Genomic DNA, 17,844 nt, shown 5'->3' on the forward strand with positions numbered 1-17,844 from the left:
TGTTGGTTAAGACAGTCAACCCACAGTTGAACAAAATGTGAAGAAAAACACAGGACTGTGACAAAATGGCAATAATGTTGAACCCTTCTCACCACTGTAACATGTTGTGGAGACAGTGAATGTGAAATGGGGCTTTCAGCACCTGCAACTCCACATCACTGGCTAACCTATACACAATATACAACCATCACACATTTCCATTACCTCACTTTAAAGGTGGGGGAAAGAGAAGAACATAAGCTCAAGATAGGACACTGTTTTTGGAACAGCCCCATAGTCTTTAACCTACAGAGCCAATATGTTATCAGGAGTGCAAAGACCCAGGTTCAAATCCTTACTCAGCCATGAAGTTCCCTTGGTAACTTTGGGCCAGTTGTTCAGTTTCAACTTATCGTAACTCACAGGGCTGTTGTAATGATACAATGGAAGTAGTGACAACCGTATACATTGCCCTGAGCTCCTTGGAGCAAGGGCAGGATGTAAATGCGATAGATATAAATAAGCCTAGAATAATTCTTCCGTAAGAAATGTGTTCAACTAAAGACGCACACCAAAAAACCCATGCAGTAAAACATATGAGGAAAATGACCAAATATTGAATTGACTTTAATGTGTGTGATAGAATTAAAATTTCACAAAGTGCTCTTTATAATTTGTACATACTTGGTAGTAAACTGTTCTATGTCTTACATTGGTCTTCAGCTGAGTTATTGGTATCCAATAAAGGGAGCTTTGAGTGTCGAAAGCTTATGCCCCTGAAATTTTGTTGGTCTCTAAGGTGCTACTGGACTCAAAATCTAGCCGTTCAGCTAAATTATTGCCAGCAGTACCTATCCAAAGATGTTAGAATGGTGTTAGGTATCAGCACAAAAAGATGGAGCACTCATGAGATTATATGTAGCAATTCAGCTTCATGTATGAGTCTAATTTTCTGTATTTCTGAACCACTTGTTTTTTGGACATATTAAAAACTAAATTTATAATCAAAGTGAGCAATTTCCCTTTCTATGCAACATACATAGATCAGCTACCACTATAACATTTGTCTTATTTAAATGCCAGGTATTAGGAACAAATTGTAGATTGGAATTCAGCATATTCGACTGGCAGCCCAGAAGCAGGAACTGTAAAAAGTCACTTTATGCTCACCCTTTAATTCTGTAGTCATTAAGATATATGTGAAAAGATAGCAGGCCTCTCTCTGGCTTTTGAACAACATGCATCTTAACACAAAGTACACAGAGGAAGACACATTTTAAGTCAGTGATGGCTATTTTTTTGCCAGTGTAGCACAAGTTTAAGGTGAAAGGGTAGTAGAGAACCTGATGGTACACATGCAGCTGCCACGTTCTTTTTCTTCTCCTAAGCCAGGAAGAAGGCAGAGGTGCATCTCTATAGGCCATGGCGAATAAGAGGGCAGAGATACAGCTCTGCATAGGCCATGGCTAGGTCCATCAGCTCTAATGCTCCTGCTGCTGTGGCAGTTGTGTGTTAAAACCTACTTTATCAAATGGAAGAAGCCGCAAACTACCTTAATCCGTGCTCACAGATTAACAGCCTTCGATGATCTGAAGTATACTTCTCAGTGTTTGATTGTGCCCATGGTTTGCAGTAATTTGTACCACAAACAGCAATTGCTACAGAGCTCTCACACACTGTTCCTCCATGTGCCTGAGGATAGCCAGATTAGAGCATAATTCAGTTGTAACAGACCTTGTTCTTTCCCCCCTACATGGATTAATCTAATGAATCCTAAAGCTCATGTGCCTTTTCTTCCTTTCCCTCTTACGTATTTATTATGCTATTGCATTTACATTCCTCCTTTTATTCCATCATGCAACACGGGGCTCTCATCCAGGTATGGACCAGACATATACCTGCTTAGCTTCAGCACTACTGCTGCATCATATGCCTTCCAATCACATCTTGGGACCATGTGGCCAATTTAAACTCTTCCACTTGCATAGTCAATTTGTCACTATGTCAGAACTGCTGATTATTGTGTACCCTCCAGGCTGGGATTCCCAGACACAGTTTAATTCCATCCAAACCAAGGCTCCCGACCAGGATTAAATCATAGTTTGTCGTTCCAACAAACGATGGTATGTTATAAAAAACATAGTTATCAAACAACTTACCAAGGAGGAAAGAACATACATGTCCAATGATTCCCCAGGCCTGCTCAAGTGATGACAACTGAGCCATGACTACGCACATATAAAAAGCATATGGTGTGAAACAGTACCAAGTCCCACCCGCCCTTACTGCATGTAGCCAAGAGCATTTCTCAGACACAGTCATCCTGAAACTTAAAGAATTTGGATCTGAAATGGAGTGGAAAGCAAGACAGGCAATTATCCAGAGAAAAGCTAGTTTAACATGGGTTTGCTTTACTGAAGTCATTTTTGTCCTGCAAGAACCTATGTTCCTTCTGCTCTTGCCACCCGGACCTGTTTTGATCAGGTTGTATTTTCTATTGGCTACTCTTTCAAGGGTGTTTTTGCACTTCTACATCCTGCCTCATTGTAGGGATTAAGAATATACAGGCATAACCAGAGGCATTTCATTTTTGTAATGAAGGGTACAATCCTTTGCCAACTTATTTGAAAGCAAGCTCATTGAAATCCCTGAAACTTTGGTTTGCACAAACCTACAGGACTGGGAGATATAAGTTCATGGCTAATGTGAAAGAGTAAGCTTCTTACTTACTGGTCCAATTCCCATAAAGGCTGCAATCCTCTTTGCTTAGCATGCAAAAATTACTACAACAGGAAAGAAGAAGAGAATTATGAACTTTATTAGGTTGGTTCAAATTTCATTTATGCTTCACAAAACAGACTAAGATAAAATGGCAAGTAAAAGTTTGTTTTCATGGTGGTAGGGAGAAAAAGATGGATTTTTTTAAAGTCTCCCTAAGCATATTTGTCACAATTAACTTACAAGGTAATTGGTTTAAGAAAAACCCTACCCATTACAGTCAAAACATTACACTGAATCCTGCTTTTGGTAGCTGAGCTCCTGTGCAGGGAAGTGGAGGAGATCTAACTGAATCGCTGAGGTCATTCATTTTTTTATCCTATATAAAGTATTTTCTTTTCACATTACAACATGATATTATTTTCTATTATTACAGGAAAAAGGCACAGCCCCATTTTAAAATATCTGGATAACAGTGCAACATGCCGCTAACACACCCACATGGTTTCCAGAGAAACAAAAGCACTTTGTTTTTGCTCTGATATAAGCATCATGTAGAGAGAAACGTTTGAGTTGCCACACCCTTCCTTGATTAAAGACACAGTTTAAATCCAGAAACGCCAGAGGAACTTGAGCCAGATGCCATGAATCTTGAATAAGCACTTGCATTGCATTCAATACTTTGTCTTCACAGTATTAAACACTTCCACTTGTGAAGAGGAAGATCACTGTACAGTTGTCACATGGTCACTAGTTATTCCTTCCACCAAAGAATTCTTTGACTTTAGCAAGAGAACCTCATGTATTAAGGGCACAAGGCAGGAAATACACGTTTTGGATGGCAAATAAATGTACTTCCTTGTGATGCAGCCATGGATCTCTTAACAGAACCATCAGCTTGTGATGCAACCATTGATCTCATAACCGTCAGTACATTTTCCAGGTTATTAGAAGAGACAACACTTCTCCATTGAGACAGATACTAGCAAGGGCTTTAAAATTTTCCCCTGAAATGAAATGGAGCTTTGTTTTTTTCAGTAACATTTCAGAACAATGATTCTTATGTTAATATTTTGCATTGTATAATCGTCATCTTTTGTTCCTACCTTTTTTCAAGTATAACTCAAACATTGCACTTCCCATTCATAACAGACACCAGCATCCTCTCCTGTGCTTTCCAGGCCAAACACTTTTGCTACTGGCCTGTCCTTACAGTTAATAGGCTGACATCTCTTGTCAGACTAGTGCTGCAGCAAAATGAGATGATTATAGCATGCTGCTTTAAATTTCAAGTATGCATTTTTTTAAAGAAAGACTGACCCAATTTTTCACTCATCTGGTTTAGACAATGCCAGCATCTTATATTAAGTTAAAAGAGAGAGGGTCAAGGTTGCCTTCTTCAGACCTTAATAAACCACTTGTACGAGAGACATTAATTGAGCTTGCTAAGCACCTCCACTGACATTGAGACCAGCAGCCATCTTGGATCCTTGGGCATATTGCTGTCTTTTGACTGAGCAGATCGTCATGCATCCAGTGGAAATACTAGCTGAGTCCCTCTGCTCATCAGCTCAGGTGCTTCTGTTCCCAAATCACGTTCTAGAGCCTCCTCTGAGCTACTTTTTGTCTTCCTGCCATCAAGACTAGTAGTAGCAGTGTGTGAGCCAGAGGATCCATTAGCAGTTATTGTAGTGTCCGCATATGTCAAAGTCAGGTCACTGTCATTAAGAATAAAATCAGAGTCTTCATCTTTAAGCTGTTCATGATTCTGGGAGAAAAAAGGGTCCAGGGCAGGGATTAAAAACAAACATTATGTTAATATAGTTTGTCAGTGATGATGGTTACTAAAAGATAAGTAAAAATGCTAGAGAATGTTAAAGGAAACCTAGAGAAACTCCACAGACTTCAGTGGAATTTAAGCAACTGGTAGGAGTGCAGCAAGAACTCATTTCACACTCTCGATGGAAAATGTAATTTCTTTATAGATCAAAGACCTCTCTCACTTTTTGTGCTACCTACGCAATCAGTTTCTATTTTGCTTTCACACGACATTCATATATGTAAGTCTAGCAACTGATAGTGCTGCCTACTCCCTTAGTCCACCATTCAATGGCACACATTCCAGTCCATCGCTAGCTTTAAAATTTCACACCAGTTTGAGTGTCTATAATTATTCTATAAAGCTACATTTTAGTTTACTGAAGCCAGAGGGCGTTCAGCCAACAGCTACTGAGGCTTCTAAGACTGCAACTTCTATTTACTTCAGGACTTTTTCTTCTCTCAAATTGATCTGCTTGAAATTATTTTCTGCTACCAGAGTAAATTTTTGCACAGCTGGTTTGTAACATAGATGCTCTACAATATTTCCAGGCAAATGGCCCAACTAATTGGTCTGTAATGTCCCAAATAATTTGTCTTCCCTTTCCCGAAGCCAGGCACTCTATTCGTTCTCCCCAGTCCTCTGGGGCCATGTGCCAGGAGCACTTCACAGTGGAAACAAGAACTCATCTTCAATCCACATTCTCGAAGAGGCCCTGCCTTTCATAATTTGTTCAGCTTTATCCCAGATCAAGCTATAAATTACAGCCAACAAAAATGTGTCTTGTGTATGAGTTCTAAATAATCTCATAAGCATGAAAATTGCTTTTAAAAACACTGACAGCTTTGCTTAATATGCCTACCCAGGATTATGCTGCTTTAAGTGGGAAGGGCATGCGAATACTTCAGATGGAGCCTAAGTAATCTGAAACATTCTTTTGAAAGAGGCAGGAATGTAACCCATGTGGATCCCAAGGGACTTGAAATTCTTCCAAAAATAGCCCTAAACTGGCCTCTCCAGTTCCTTGGATTCCTGGTCATTCAAGGCTTATTTACTCCACTGCATTTTTAAAAAATCACCAATAATGCCCAGACTAAGGGACTCACCTATTTAAATCGTGTTTACATTTCACATTCCCATGTAAAGTTCTTTTGTATGAGCTACTCGTCCTCAGATGAAACTGACACTCAGGTTTCACAACTGGCTTTCAGTAGAAATTCCCCACTAAACAAAAACCAGGCTGCCATACAACACAGTCCAGCATTTAGCAAAGTGCTAGAAGCATCTGTGTAAAATTTCAGACATAAACTGATGCCATTCAAGTCTCCCCAGAGTCAGCAGGAGAGAAAACATGAAATCAGTCGCAAAAAGTCCTAGCTTGGCAATCGAGAAGTCTGCATACATCTTTCTAGTACTCTGCCCATTTTTTCTGTGTGTGTGCATGCGTCTGAGTGCAAGCTTGTGTGCCAACCTCACCAGAGGTCTTTCAGTCTGCCCTGGCAGCCAGCCATTACCTGTGGTCTCTCTTGATTCCTCCTTTCTGCCTGAGCCTTCCAGCATGCAATGACTTGGAGGGAGTTAGGCTCACTTGCCCAGCAGTCTTTCTGGTGCCCAGAAAAAGATCTGCTGCAAGAGGAATCAGTGGCAAACATCATCCCTTCCATCAACTGAAATCCTTGGTGGGATCCAATCCAAACACTTTAATACGTAACGTTCCTTAACAGTGATCTTAGCAGCCTAACTTTCTGTATGGCTGTCCAGCGCTCAGAGCACGCCACCAATTGATGTTGCTGAAGTGCAAGAGAAACGTTTCGCTGCAAAGGAAAATCTTTTTGAGAAAGGAGAACTTTTAGTGGGCAAAGTTGTGCTTACCTCGTAAACCTGGGGACTAGTCAAGCAGCGCGCTATCAATCCACACCAGCTTGGAAGAGTTGTCGTCAGGGGAGGGCCACTGTGGGTAAGGGTGGGCTTCAAGTAACTGTCAACATGTCAGTTAAGGAAAGAAATCTCCCTCTCTCTACTTTGATTCATTAATTTGTTTTTAACTAATGGTTTCTGGGTAGGTACACTTTTCCTTGAAGGTATTTTTGCTATTCTTGCTGGGTCCAGAAAGGTAACAGCACTCGTTTAATCAACTGGATAGCCTCCTTCACTGCACCAACACATGAAGTTCTCTGAACAGGGGACCCTGCCAGCAATGCCACCATATTGCTGGCAGGGTCCCCTGTTCACCATATTATCACCATATCACCATATTATCACAAAACACCAGGCTGACTCTCAGGCACAAACATTTTAGAGTTTTAGCCTGAAGCACAGAACCCATTCAACTGAGAAGAGTCAAAGTGACTGATCCAAGTCTAGGAATCATCCAGATCATTGGAATGATGGGATTTAGCTCTCACATCCTTGCTTAGAAATGTGGTAGACTCAACAGTTCAAACTCAACACCAAGACATTTAGCAATTGAAGGCCAGTTTAATGTAGAGGGGTGAACTCAGTAAACAGGCTGAAATGAAACTCACTGGATGACCTTGGAAACAGTGTTCCCTCTAAGCTGAGTTAGTGTGAGCTAGCTCACAGTTTTTTAGCCTCCTTTTTGTCTTAGCTCAGGAAGGAGGGCTCCAGAGCAAACTAATTTATGCAGTAGCCAAACTACCTGCTCACAATTTTAATGTCAGTAGCTCACAAAGTAGAATTTTTGCTCACAGGACTCCATAGCTTAGAGGGAACATTGCTTGGGAAGTCACTGTCCCTTAGCCTAACCTACCTTCCAGTGTTCTGCTAGGGTCCCTTTGTGTATGGTCCCTTTGTGTATGCTACCCTTAAGCTCCTTGGAGAGAGGATGGGGTCAGAACACTGCAGCATAAGCCTTTCGTGAAATGCTCACATTAGGCACTAAAGAACTTGGCTATTTACTTTATATTAATGCACTTCATAGTTTCATGTTAAAGACCATCCCAGCACATCACTGCTACTTAGGCCTTTTATAATCTATACAAGCAACCCTGGGCATTGCTTTTGCAGGACTATATTTCTTTCTTACTAAGGACCATTTTTTAATGGGGTGGCAGTCGTGAGAGAGTTTGAAAAGGATACTTGTGGTCAAAGCTATACCATAGCCTGAAGATCCAAGCACTTTCCTGCTTTGTCCTGTTCCTTCTATCAAGATCTGGACCATCCTGTTGAGATGACATCTGCATTATATACATGCATGCCCTGTGGCAGCCCCCACTTTATGGAACTGGCCTGCCTGACGGAAGTCAGGAAGGCTCCCCACTCTCTTGGCATTTCTCAAGCTATGCAAAGCTAAATTATTCAGGGAGCCATCTTTATACAGGTAATAGGGCTTTATTATAACAGAATGATTCAGGAAGAATCCTTTAACGAAGAGAAAGATACTATACTACTGCGTATAGTAGGCAGTATCTGTTGCAGTATACATTATTGTATTATGTAATCCATGTATCCTTTAATATGCTGTGTTAATACTTATGCTTTGATTCAGCTTTGTTCCAGATTTTTACTTGGTTTTAATTTCTGTAGCCTAATCCTATTACATTGCTTATTGGATGGCCCACCCTACTGACTGTGCTGACTCGCACTGTATAATCTGCCTTGAGTCCCAGTCAGAAAGGTGGACTAAATAAAATGATAAAAGACAAAGCATTTAAAATTCAAGCTCATGATTCGGTATGAAAAAAGAATCTGACTGAAAAGTCGGGCCCCGTTCCATTAGATCAGCTGATCTTCAGGTTTGTTTAGTTGTCTTCACCAGATCAAGCAACATCACAGCTGGAGCCCCTCTGCAAGCATAACCAAGACTGAGCCCAAGACAGTTCAGGTGTGGCTGCTCATTGACAGTTTGGCAACAGTTTCCTGAAACAAATAGGTCAACAGAAAAGACAAAGAAGATGGTAGATGGACTATGAGGTCGTGTTGACCTCTGACAACTTTGGATCCTTCAAGCTTTCCTGGTACGGGGAGCACAACCTTTGGAATCTTCACCTCACACCTGGAGTTTTAAAAATTATTTCAAAAATATTTTTGTGAGTATTTTGCGTGCGTATGTGCTTGCGAGCCTGGAAGTCATGGTGACTTCTGGCGGCCCCTACTGGGGCTTGGACACTTCAGAGAGGTGGCTTGATAACCTGCCTCTGGTATTCCTTAGAGGTCTCCCTTCCAAGTACTTGCCAGGGCTGGCCCTACTTCGCTTCAGAGATCTGATGAGATTGGGCAAGCCTGGGCTATCCAGGTCAGGGCTCGACTGAGGTATATTGTTTGGTTCTGTGAAACTTGTTGGGGCTGGAAGTGCTCACCTTCAGCACTCCAGGTTACTTCTACCCTGGACATTTAATACTCATCCTGCTGGGAGAGTAAAACCGAAGGAATTGTTCCTCGTGAAGGGGCATTTCCCCACCTTAGGTCCAATTTTATTATGATCTAATTAACTTGACACAAATAAGCTTCCATTAAGTGGCCTAGCAATTCCTCCACTGTGGAAAGAATGGTATGAGTGCCCACTCAGAAGCCAGCTTCTTACATCTCAGTGCAGTAAAAACATTTAACGTTTGTTTTTAAAAAGCATACTTCTTTGCTGAATACTAAGCCCCCTTTGAGAGCAATGGTTTTGAAAGTGCTGTACAATGTTTAAAAAGAGCTACGTTGTTTCTGAATTTGGTCCACCTTTTTTTAAACTGCAGTTGCTTTTAGTTGAGTTGTAAACTTCTCATTTTGTAAGCCTCTCATTTCACATGAAAGTTAAGATTTCTCTCACATACTCAAAAATATGGATTGGACACCCTCTCAAAGCTGTCCATAAAAAGCATTACCTTCTCTCTGAAATCTCTCTAGCTAAGTTAGCTTAGTATAAACCAGTCTTGGGGGAGGTAATGAAGGATTTGATAAATGCCGGACCAGACCAGACTAAGCTCCAGTAGCGTTAACATGTTAACTGTAATCCTTTAAATGCAATAGCAGAACCACAACATGACTTGGCCACCTGTTTTGCTGCAGTTTCTTGGGTTTGTAGCTGTGGCTGCCACTCTGCTCTTGAGGAAAAGCCTTCTGACCATGTCAGGGGGTGGGTGTCAAATGATGCTTGAAATTAATGAAGGAAATTAAAATGAACACTTGTATATCATACAGAAAGGATATAAAGAAAGAAGAGGCAGCTCCATCTACTGAAAGCCACACTTCACTTCTTAAAATCTGTGGAACTTTACAATAAAAGCTGCTTATTTACATAAGCTTTAAAAATGGCATTGGAGTTGTAGCTTACCTAGAGAAATAATGGTAGTCGTGACTTTATGCAAACCATGAGTCGCAAGGGCAAACTAGCAAGGGGAAAATTCGACAGGGATGAAGACCCCAGGAATCACAGTAATGTTCCACTCAGATACTACAGCAGGAGGTAGAACTGGTGGATATATTTGCAAAGCTTTCCAGCTGGTGGGGCACTCAGGCCCTTCACAAGCACACAGGCAGATTTTCTGTGATGTGATACTGCATGGGCAGAGCAGATCACATGAGACCTGGTAACAAAACACACACTCTTCCTGTAGACAAGATGCCTACAGCGTGGGAAAGGACCAGGGTCTGGACTCTGGAGACAGTTCTGGAACAGGGCCGGCTCACCCACTAGGCGAACTAGGCATTCGCCTAAAGCGCCGGGCCATGGATTGAGCGGCCAGCCCTGGATGGGGCGCGGAACTGTGCCTCCCCCCAAAAAAGCCCATGCACCATTGCTTCTCCAAGTCGTGTGGTGTGGGGCGCGCAAAAGGGGAGTGCAAGGTGAGCGCCGCTGGTTCGGGGAGCCACTGCTCTCCCCTGCTCTGCCGCCAAGGCAGCCGCATTCCCAGCCAGTCAGCCAGACCTGCGTCCCGAGCACCGCCGGCTGCCGCAGCAGCTTCCTTAGCGGCAATGGTGCCTCTCAGACCGGCCTGTGAGGAATGGCCACAAAGCCGGGTGCAGTTGCTGGAGCTGGAGGCCCTGTGCCGCGAGGAGTGCCTCCCGCTGCGCTGGCCCGAGCTCTTCCAGCAAGAGCGCCCCTTAGGTAGCCAACAGCATCAAGTTCAGGCGGGGTTTTTTTGCCGGGCAGGGCACTCCTTCCTTCTCGGGGTTCGCTTGGGGCTGCCTGCCGGGCGACCCCGCAGGACCCTGGGTGCGCCGGCTGGGGAAATGCCCCATCACTTGCCAGCGCCTTGACTCCCTCCCTCACCACAAAAAGAGGCCGGGTCGAACAGAAACTTTCCCGAGTCGGTGCTCTCGTCCTGCACGCCTGGCCCAGGGCGCTCCGACTCAGTCCCGACATAAGTGGTGCCCGTCTGGCCAGCCCCGTGGTGAGTGCTGCCCGGCACCCCCTTTCCCTGACGTGGACGGAGAGGGCTGTCCGTCTGGAATCCTCCCCTGCCAGCCGTGGGGAAAGTAGCGGGGGCTGACTGCGGTGCGAGATTGCACGTCTGCTTGGGGCGGTGCGCTGTCCGGGAACACATGTGATTCTCTGGGCCTGGGAGCCTCTGGCCGGCAGGGAAAACTTCCTCAAAACCAGGACCCGCCGCTGCCGTGCCGATACAGGGCAACCTTTGGGGCTGGTCCTGTTGGGCCTGGTCAAGTTGTCGTGCTGCTGCTGCTGTTTTTTTGAAGTTGTTGGTGGCCCAGCGCAGCTGCCTGCCGTCTTCCTCTCTCTCTGAAGAGCTGCAGGCCCGCTCGGCCGAGATTGAGGCCCTCCGCGGTGGCAGCGACTCGCTGCAGAGGCAGCTGAAAAGCCTCAACGGGGAGCAGAGCGCCCAGGTGGCCTGCTGCCAGGTAAGGGGGCGCATGGGACCCGGCGGGGAGGCTGCAAAGTCGGGGCAACAGCTCGCTCCCCGCTTCCCTGCAGGATGGGCCTTTTGGGGCAGCTGAGAACAGCCGATGGCCCGTTGCCGGTGCCTTCAGGCCTTCCTTCCCGACCCTCCCCCACGCCAGGACTCCCTACTCGGGCTTCAGCTGACCCCTTTGCCCCACAGCATGCACCCCTCTGCTTTCCTGGGGACTTTGAGGGAGCCTCTGTTGCCCCCCCCCCCAAGAGGCGGCTAGCTGGGAGATCTCCAAGCCCCACCAGGAGGTTGGCATCTGCGCTGAGGGGGCGCCACAAGGCAGCCTCGCCTAGGGCGCAAAAACACCTTGAGCCGGCCCTGTTCTGGAGTGGATGTGGACTAATAAACTGAAGCTTAATCCCAAATAAATGGAGATGCTACTGGCAAGCTGAAGGTCGGACCCAGAACTTAACGTGTTACCTGTGCGGGATGGAGTTGCACTCCCCTTGAATGAACAGGTCCCTAGTGTGGGGTGGCTCTTGGATCTGGTCCTACTACTGGATAAGCAAGTGGCAGCTGTGGCCAGGAGTGACTTTTACCAGCTTCAGCTGGATAGCCTTTTCCTGGGCAGAAAAGATCGGGCCACTGTGATGCATGCCCTGGCTACACCTAGGTTAGATTACTACAATGTACTCTATATGGGGCTGCCCTTGAAAAGTGTTTTGGCGATTGCCATGGCAGTAGCCTTCTCCCAGACCTCCGGGAGAAGCCTGCCAGCGCCCATGGCTGGGAGGGGGCACGATTGTCCACGCCACCCCAGGAGCCTGGGAGAAGGGCTCCCAGCCATGAGGCGCTAGAGAGCTTCCCCCCGGTGAGAAAAGCCGGCGAGGGGGGGCTACTCCAAGCCCTGAGGGGGGACTCTTCTCTGTTAAGAACTGTTTGCAGGTGATTTTAGCTACAAAGGGGGGGGGGGCTGCTATAAAAAGCGACCGGAATAAAATAAAGAGACTGTAAGAAGAAGGAGAGGCTGGATCCTCTGAGGAAGACTGACTCTAAATTGGGGGTGGCGGGTCCTAAACAAGGCTATCAGTTGAGACACAGAAAGGGGAAAAAATAGATTGTCAATGTGCTCTGGAATACCTAAAAAGAAGTTTATTGTATATCGTTCTACAATCTTTTTATGAAATTAGAAATGTTGATGAAGCACTTATGTTTAATTAGATAGATGATCATTTTCAACGAAAGTTCATTTGTGTTTAAGTTTAAAGGTAAATTTGTAAACGTATGTATAATCACCATCTCTTGGGTTTTTAGAGGGTTTTCTTTACTTTCTCCCATTGATGTAGTTTCCTTTTCCTGGATTTTCCGTTTGTAGTTTTTAGTATGTAGTTATTAGAAAATGCAATAAAAAACATCCCCTACGGGGGGTACAAAAGAAAAGAAAAGTGTTTGGAAACTTCAGTTGATGCAGAATGTTACAGTCAGGATGTTGACTGGAGTGGATCATAGTGGCCATATCACTCTAGTCTTGGGCCATCTATATTGGGTCCCAGGTTGTTTCTAGATACAATTCAAGATACTGACCTTTAAAACCCTATCTGGCTGGGACAAGCATACCTGAAGGACCACCTACTTCCTTATGAACCTACTTGACCACTTCAGTCATCTTCAGAAGCCCTGCTTTGGATGCCTCCGTCTTCTAATATTAAGCAGGTGGCAACCTGGGACAGGGCCTTCTCAGTCATGACACCAAAACTCTGGAACTCTCTCCCCAAGTAGTCCAGTGGCACTTTAAAAACTGACGTTTGTTCCACTATAAGTTTGTGTGAGACAGAGCTCACTTTTTCAGATACAACAGGTTTTCCTGATGCAAAAACAGTGGGCTTGCAAATCACAGCTGGTCCAAAGGAGAGCTTGTTATAGCCTAATTAAACGATGATTTAAGACTACTCTGCCCTTTTTGAGCAGTATCTGACAAATCTGGTAGGAGACATGAGGATATAATGGGATGAGAGCCAGCAACGAGTGAGCAGAAAGGAAAATGTACTTAGTGCAGTTCCACTTGCACAAGAAGTAGAGTGATGACTACAGCAACATGTAACCCAATGAGCATAGACCATCATTTACCTGTCTGAGACACAGTTTGTCTTGTACATCAGCACAGTTTGGTTGACTGTGATATAAGAACCCTTGTCCAAAAGCCCAGCACTGGAGAACCAGCAAAAATAACCCACAGAGCTTCCACGTCCTCATCACCTTGCAGCTTTTCCTTCTTTTATGGAAAGGAATTCATGTTACCCCTTCAGCGGTCAAGAAGAAATGGGTTGTAAGAAAATCGCATTACCAGTGACATCAATTCTGCTTGTCACGCGATCAAGGAAGAAAAATTAGATGCATAAACATTTTATAGAATCCTGTGTGTAGTTGGCACCAAATGATTTTAACACTTTAGAAATACAAAGTAATCTATCAAAATGGCATTTCAGCATCATTGACCTGTTTGGAAAATTAATTACTCACTCCTTGTAAGACTTGAAAGCTGTCGTTGCTGGGTGGTGGGTCTTGATCTGGGTCAACGCCAACTCTGCATAAACATCGAAGGTTGGGAGGGGAGAGAAAGTAAGCCATGTGGTTAGCTGAACTCTAAATGCCCTTAAACTGGGCTCCAGGCTCTTGTAAAAAGGTGGCTGAAAACAGTTATTTAGCACTTTCAAAAAAGTATCTCGCTTGCTACAGCCTTTATGATAACACCTTTGTGTTACAATTCAGGCAGACTACTCAGCAGTAGCAAGCTTGTGTTCTGAGGCTGATTACAACGATCTTACTTAGCTAGATTTTGCTTTTAAAAAGCCTGGATACATCTCCAATTCATAGAACGACTTGTTTGCAAGTTATTTTGTAGTGTCAGATGATTGTCTGGTACCCCAAAACATTTTTTTTTTGTTTTCATGATGGTAACTCATAATAACATACTAAGGAAGCCTTAAAGGTATCTTACATGAATATGCAAAACAGGTTTTATCTGCATGTGTCGATAAGAGTTCATAACATTATCCAGACAGATGATGGGGGAATGGTCAATCCCGGAAACTAGCCAGAAAGTGATAGGAAGACAATTCTACAACTAGAGAGACTAGATCAGTTTATACTGGCTTGCCTAACAGTTTTGGAGGCTCTGATACTTTTGGTGAAGACAGATGTAGCACAGCATAGAGAGTCAAGATCCAGGCATACAGAAGGCCAAAATGAGATCAACTTAACCACTGAAGAATTGCTGAACAGGGTGTTCAGAACAGGAGGAAAAAAAACACATTTTAAAGCAGGAAAGGTAGTAGTTACTAGCAGCAGCATCCATCAGTGACCAAGAAAAACCCAGCAAATGAATCCAAATGTATGGGAGACATGGTGCCTATTTTCTGCTAGGTGTATTTCCCCAGAGCAGCTAAATTAAATGTTACGGCAGAAATTGTATGGCAGAAACATGGGGCCAGGATAGGTACAGATCCCAACACCCCCAATTAAAAGGGCTCCAGGGGGATGCAAAATAGAAGATGTATGGGTTGACAGTACTGGAGAAATCATTGCGCTGCCCCAGTGCTCCCATAAAACATTTGGGCTAGCATATAAAATTGTACTATTTGGCACATTAATACTTTACACTTCTACAAATGTCTTCATTCTCCTAAAGCTGATACCTGAGAGAGAGAGCTGCAAACCGCTGCACCCTATGCTACCACTGCACATGTACTTTATTTCTTCCTGCTTCTCAGGTGGCCCAAAGTAAGGTGAAAACACAACACACAAATTTGCTAGCAATTAAGGTGTTGGACAAAAACATATCATACAGTCACAATAAGACTGGTAGCATATTTGATATTGAGATAAACTTTATAATATTAAGAACACTGGTCTTTTCAATAGTGTTCTATCCCCATGTGTACATTACAGGTTGTATAGAGGATTAATCACATTTAAACAAATGTATCCTTGAAAATATTGTATGTGTCCACAGTATACACATTTTGAATGAGTAAAATCTTGCCCTTAAATATTTCACTCATTCCAAAAGGGAAAAATCTTTCCTAGGGTTTTTCCCCTCAGTGCTCCCCCCCGAATTCCTATTTTTCCACTGGAAAAAATTGGGGAAAAAATCCTCTTGAGGGGAAAGACCCCCCCCCCCAGTTTTGTAAAGATTTTCTCCCTAAGTCTTTACATCTTCAGCTTAGACTCCAGTAACTCTGCAAAGGACTGCACAATTAATGACTTGGTTTGAGAAGATCTTCTCTGTGCCAGAATGATGCCTGAAAGTCATAGAGCTCTACAAGGGCAGCCTAGCAAAAGGCCAATTCTCAAACAGAACAAATACTGATTTAGTCAAAGTGTGTGGGTGGGGGAGTGACATCCGAAGGGAACACAAGGCTTCTTGAGAAAATGTGTACTTGTAACGTTCTGCACTCCTTTAACTTAAGAGGCAACACACCATGGAGAAACAACAACTGCCTCCTTTCAGCCCACAAGAAGGGAAGTTTGCATAAAATCAGGACAGGAGAGCTGTAGAGTCTTCCATATTGCTAAGCGAAAGACATGCAGCAGACAGACAGACTTTAGGTTAGAAAGATGAAGAAAGCCAAGCGTCAGGCATAATTTGTTATCAACGGAGCTGATATGGTCACCTGAAGTACAGCCAGCGGCTTTCATTCATCTCTTCCACCGATGGAACATGGTCGCCAACTCTAGTACGGCATAAGAATGGGATGTAAATAACTTTGGGGGGGAAATGGCTGCGATCCCTTGGTACCCCACCGCCAACTTACACAAACTGGCAAACACACAAATAACAAGTAAAAAGCAAGGGCGGGGCTGAATTAAAATCAAACATTACAAACAAAGAAGGGGATCCAGAGGCTTATACCTGTATTTTTATTGGAATTTTAAATTACATTTTATTTGTTTTGGGTTCCAGCTGTGCTGGAAGACAGACAAGGTCATAAAGGAATGGCAGCTTTCCCTCCACACTTGAACTATTTCTAGTTTCTAACTCTGCCTCCTCCTTCTGAGCTTCTTCTCTTGTCTCTATAGAACAGGTACCACTTCTACTTTCTTATCCCCACCCCCTGCCCAGTTTCTCCTGGCTGCTGCTACCCCTCTCATTTTTTAACCTATTCCTGCCTCATCTGCTGACTTTATTCAATGCCTTTTTGTTCTTCCTCCCATCATGCTTGTGGCCTTCAACTCCCCTTTCCTCAAGCCCATCTTTTCCCAGTCCTTAGTCTCCTGAGTTCAGCAACCCCAATTTCAGGCTCCTTGCGCCTATTACTACTCACTCGGACTGTGCCTTTTAATCTCACTCTTTCTCAGAGGCCATCTATGATATCACCATAAGCTTACTGTTCAAAAACGTGATAAACTCTATAGGGTCAACTATTTTTGGCAATTACTGTTAGGCTCGTGATTTAGAAAAAGACAGTTTTCTGAAGAAGTAATCGCAACTAGATGAGTTTGCTGATGAGAGGAGGCAAAGGAGATGAAAAACTATTTCCATTAACTCATTCAGTTCATTGAAGCGGCTGACCTAACCTGTTACTGATAGTCCAGACCACAAAGATAGGGTGGTTAACATCCAAGAGACAAAGGCACAAATGCTTTGAAATTACCAACTTCAGCTGTGGGTGAATCCTTATCTCTATGCATCTCTCAAATTAAAAAAAAATACAACAGCTTTCAAAACTCAGCTCCTGTTTTTAAAAAGGAGAAGTATTTAGGCTAGTTTACATTCATATCCGAATTCATGCTCATTAGATATCCCGTTTCTAACAAACAGTAAATCATTATTTCAGCTGCGGTCATGTTTCCTTCCTCTGTTAGAGCTAGCAGGGGGGGGAAATAGCTTAAGTCAGCTACTTTTTGCAGAAGAATGCTGCAAGTGGTTTTTGATTTCCTGACTCTCAAGATCTTTCTCTCTTTAAAGGCTGTTATGTGCCATAGGCAGAAGACTATCTTTTTAATGTCTACACGAAGGAAGACTGGGTTTTTGAATTCTCTTATTAATTCATTACTTGAATGCAGCTGCACTTCCCAAAGGGAGCATGCTTCTTAGAAAGGTCACTCATTTCAAACGTTTGCTAGACAAACGAATAAAATAATCTATATGAAGTAGGCCAAGCAGACACTATTGTGTTGTTATGCCCAAAATGACTACAAAATATCGTTCAGATGTTAAACAGGCTATTGTATCATTCCTTTCCCAGCAATATTGGCTGTTTCCAGACTGTCAGTATTCTCCATGTTGCTTTTATTAGGCACTGTAAAGGCAGAGGCATGCATCTTTTCAACAGAGCTTCCACACGAGAATCTTTTGTACAATTTCTTCTCTCCTTTCCCTGCCATGCATCTTCAGCAGTAACTCTGCAATGGCTCTCAGCAGCTTGAACGCCACAGCAACTTGCCACCTTTTTCTTTTTTGTCCTTCATGCACCCGCTATATTGCTACAACAGATCTTTCAGTTTTTAGCAGGAAAGTGGTAGTACTGT

General features: G+C 43.6%; 1 protein-coding gene across 2 annotated transcripts in view; it reads right to left on the reverse strand.

Annotated features, from left to right (window-relative positions):
- Positions 1–2,807: 2,807 nt before the first annotated feature.
- The window catches only part of SLC9A7 (solute carrier family 9, subfamily A (NHE7, cation proton antiporter 7), member 7), a 75,322-nt gene continuing 60,285 nt past the window's right edge, over positions 2,808–17,844 (reverse strand). The window contains exons 13-17 of one of the 2 annotated variants that reach the window (XM_015410981.1): positions 15,987–16,046; positions 13,834–13,897; positions 7,616–7,698; positions 6,389–6,494; positions 2,808–4,465 (exon numbers count right to left, since the gene is read on the reverse strand). In XM_015410981.1, coding sequence (XP_015266467.1) covers positions 4,223–4,465; positions 6,389–6,494; positions 7,616–7,698; positions 13,834–13,897; positions 15,987–16,046 — 556 coding nt within the window. In that variant the 3' untranslated portion in view covers positions 2,808–4,222. The remainder of the gene's footprint in view (positions 4,466–6,388; positions 6,495–7,615; positions 7,699–13,833; positions 13,898–15,986; positions 16,047–17,844) is intronic. The other variant, XM_015410982.1, reaches the window with a different exon arrangement.

This window comes from Gekko japonicus, unplaced genomic scaffold, assembly GCF_001447785.1.
Source record: "Gekko japonicus isolate JY-2015 unplaced genomic scaffold, Gekko_japonicus_V1.1 scaffold244, whole genome shotgun sequence".
Taxonomy (NCBI): domain Eukaryota; kingdom Metazoa; phylum Chordata; class Lepidosauria; order Squamata; family Gekkonidae; genus Gekko; species Gekko japonicus.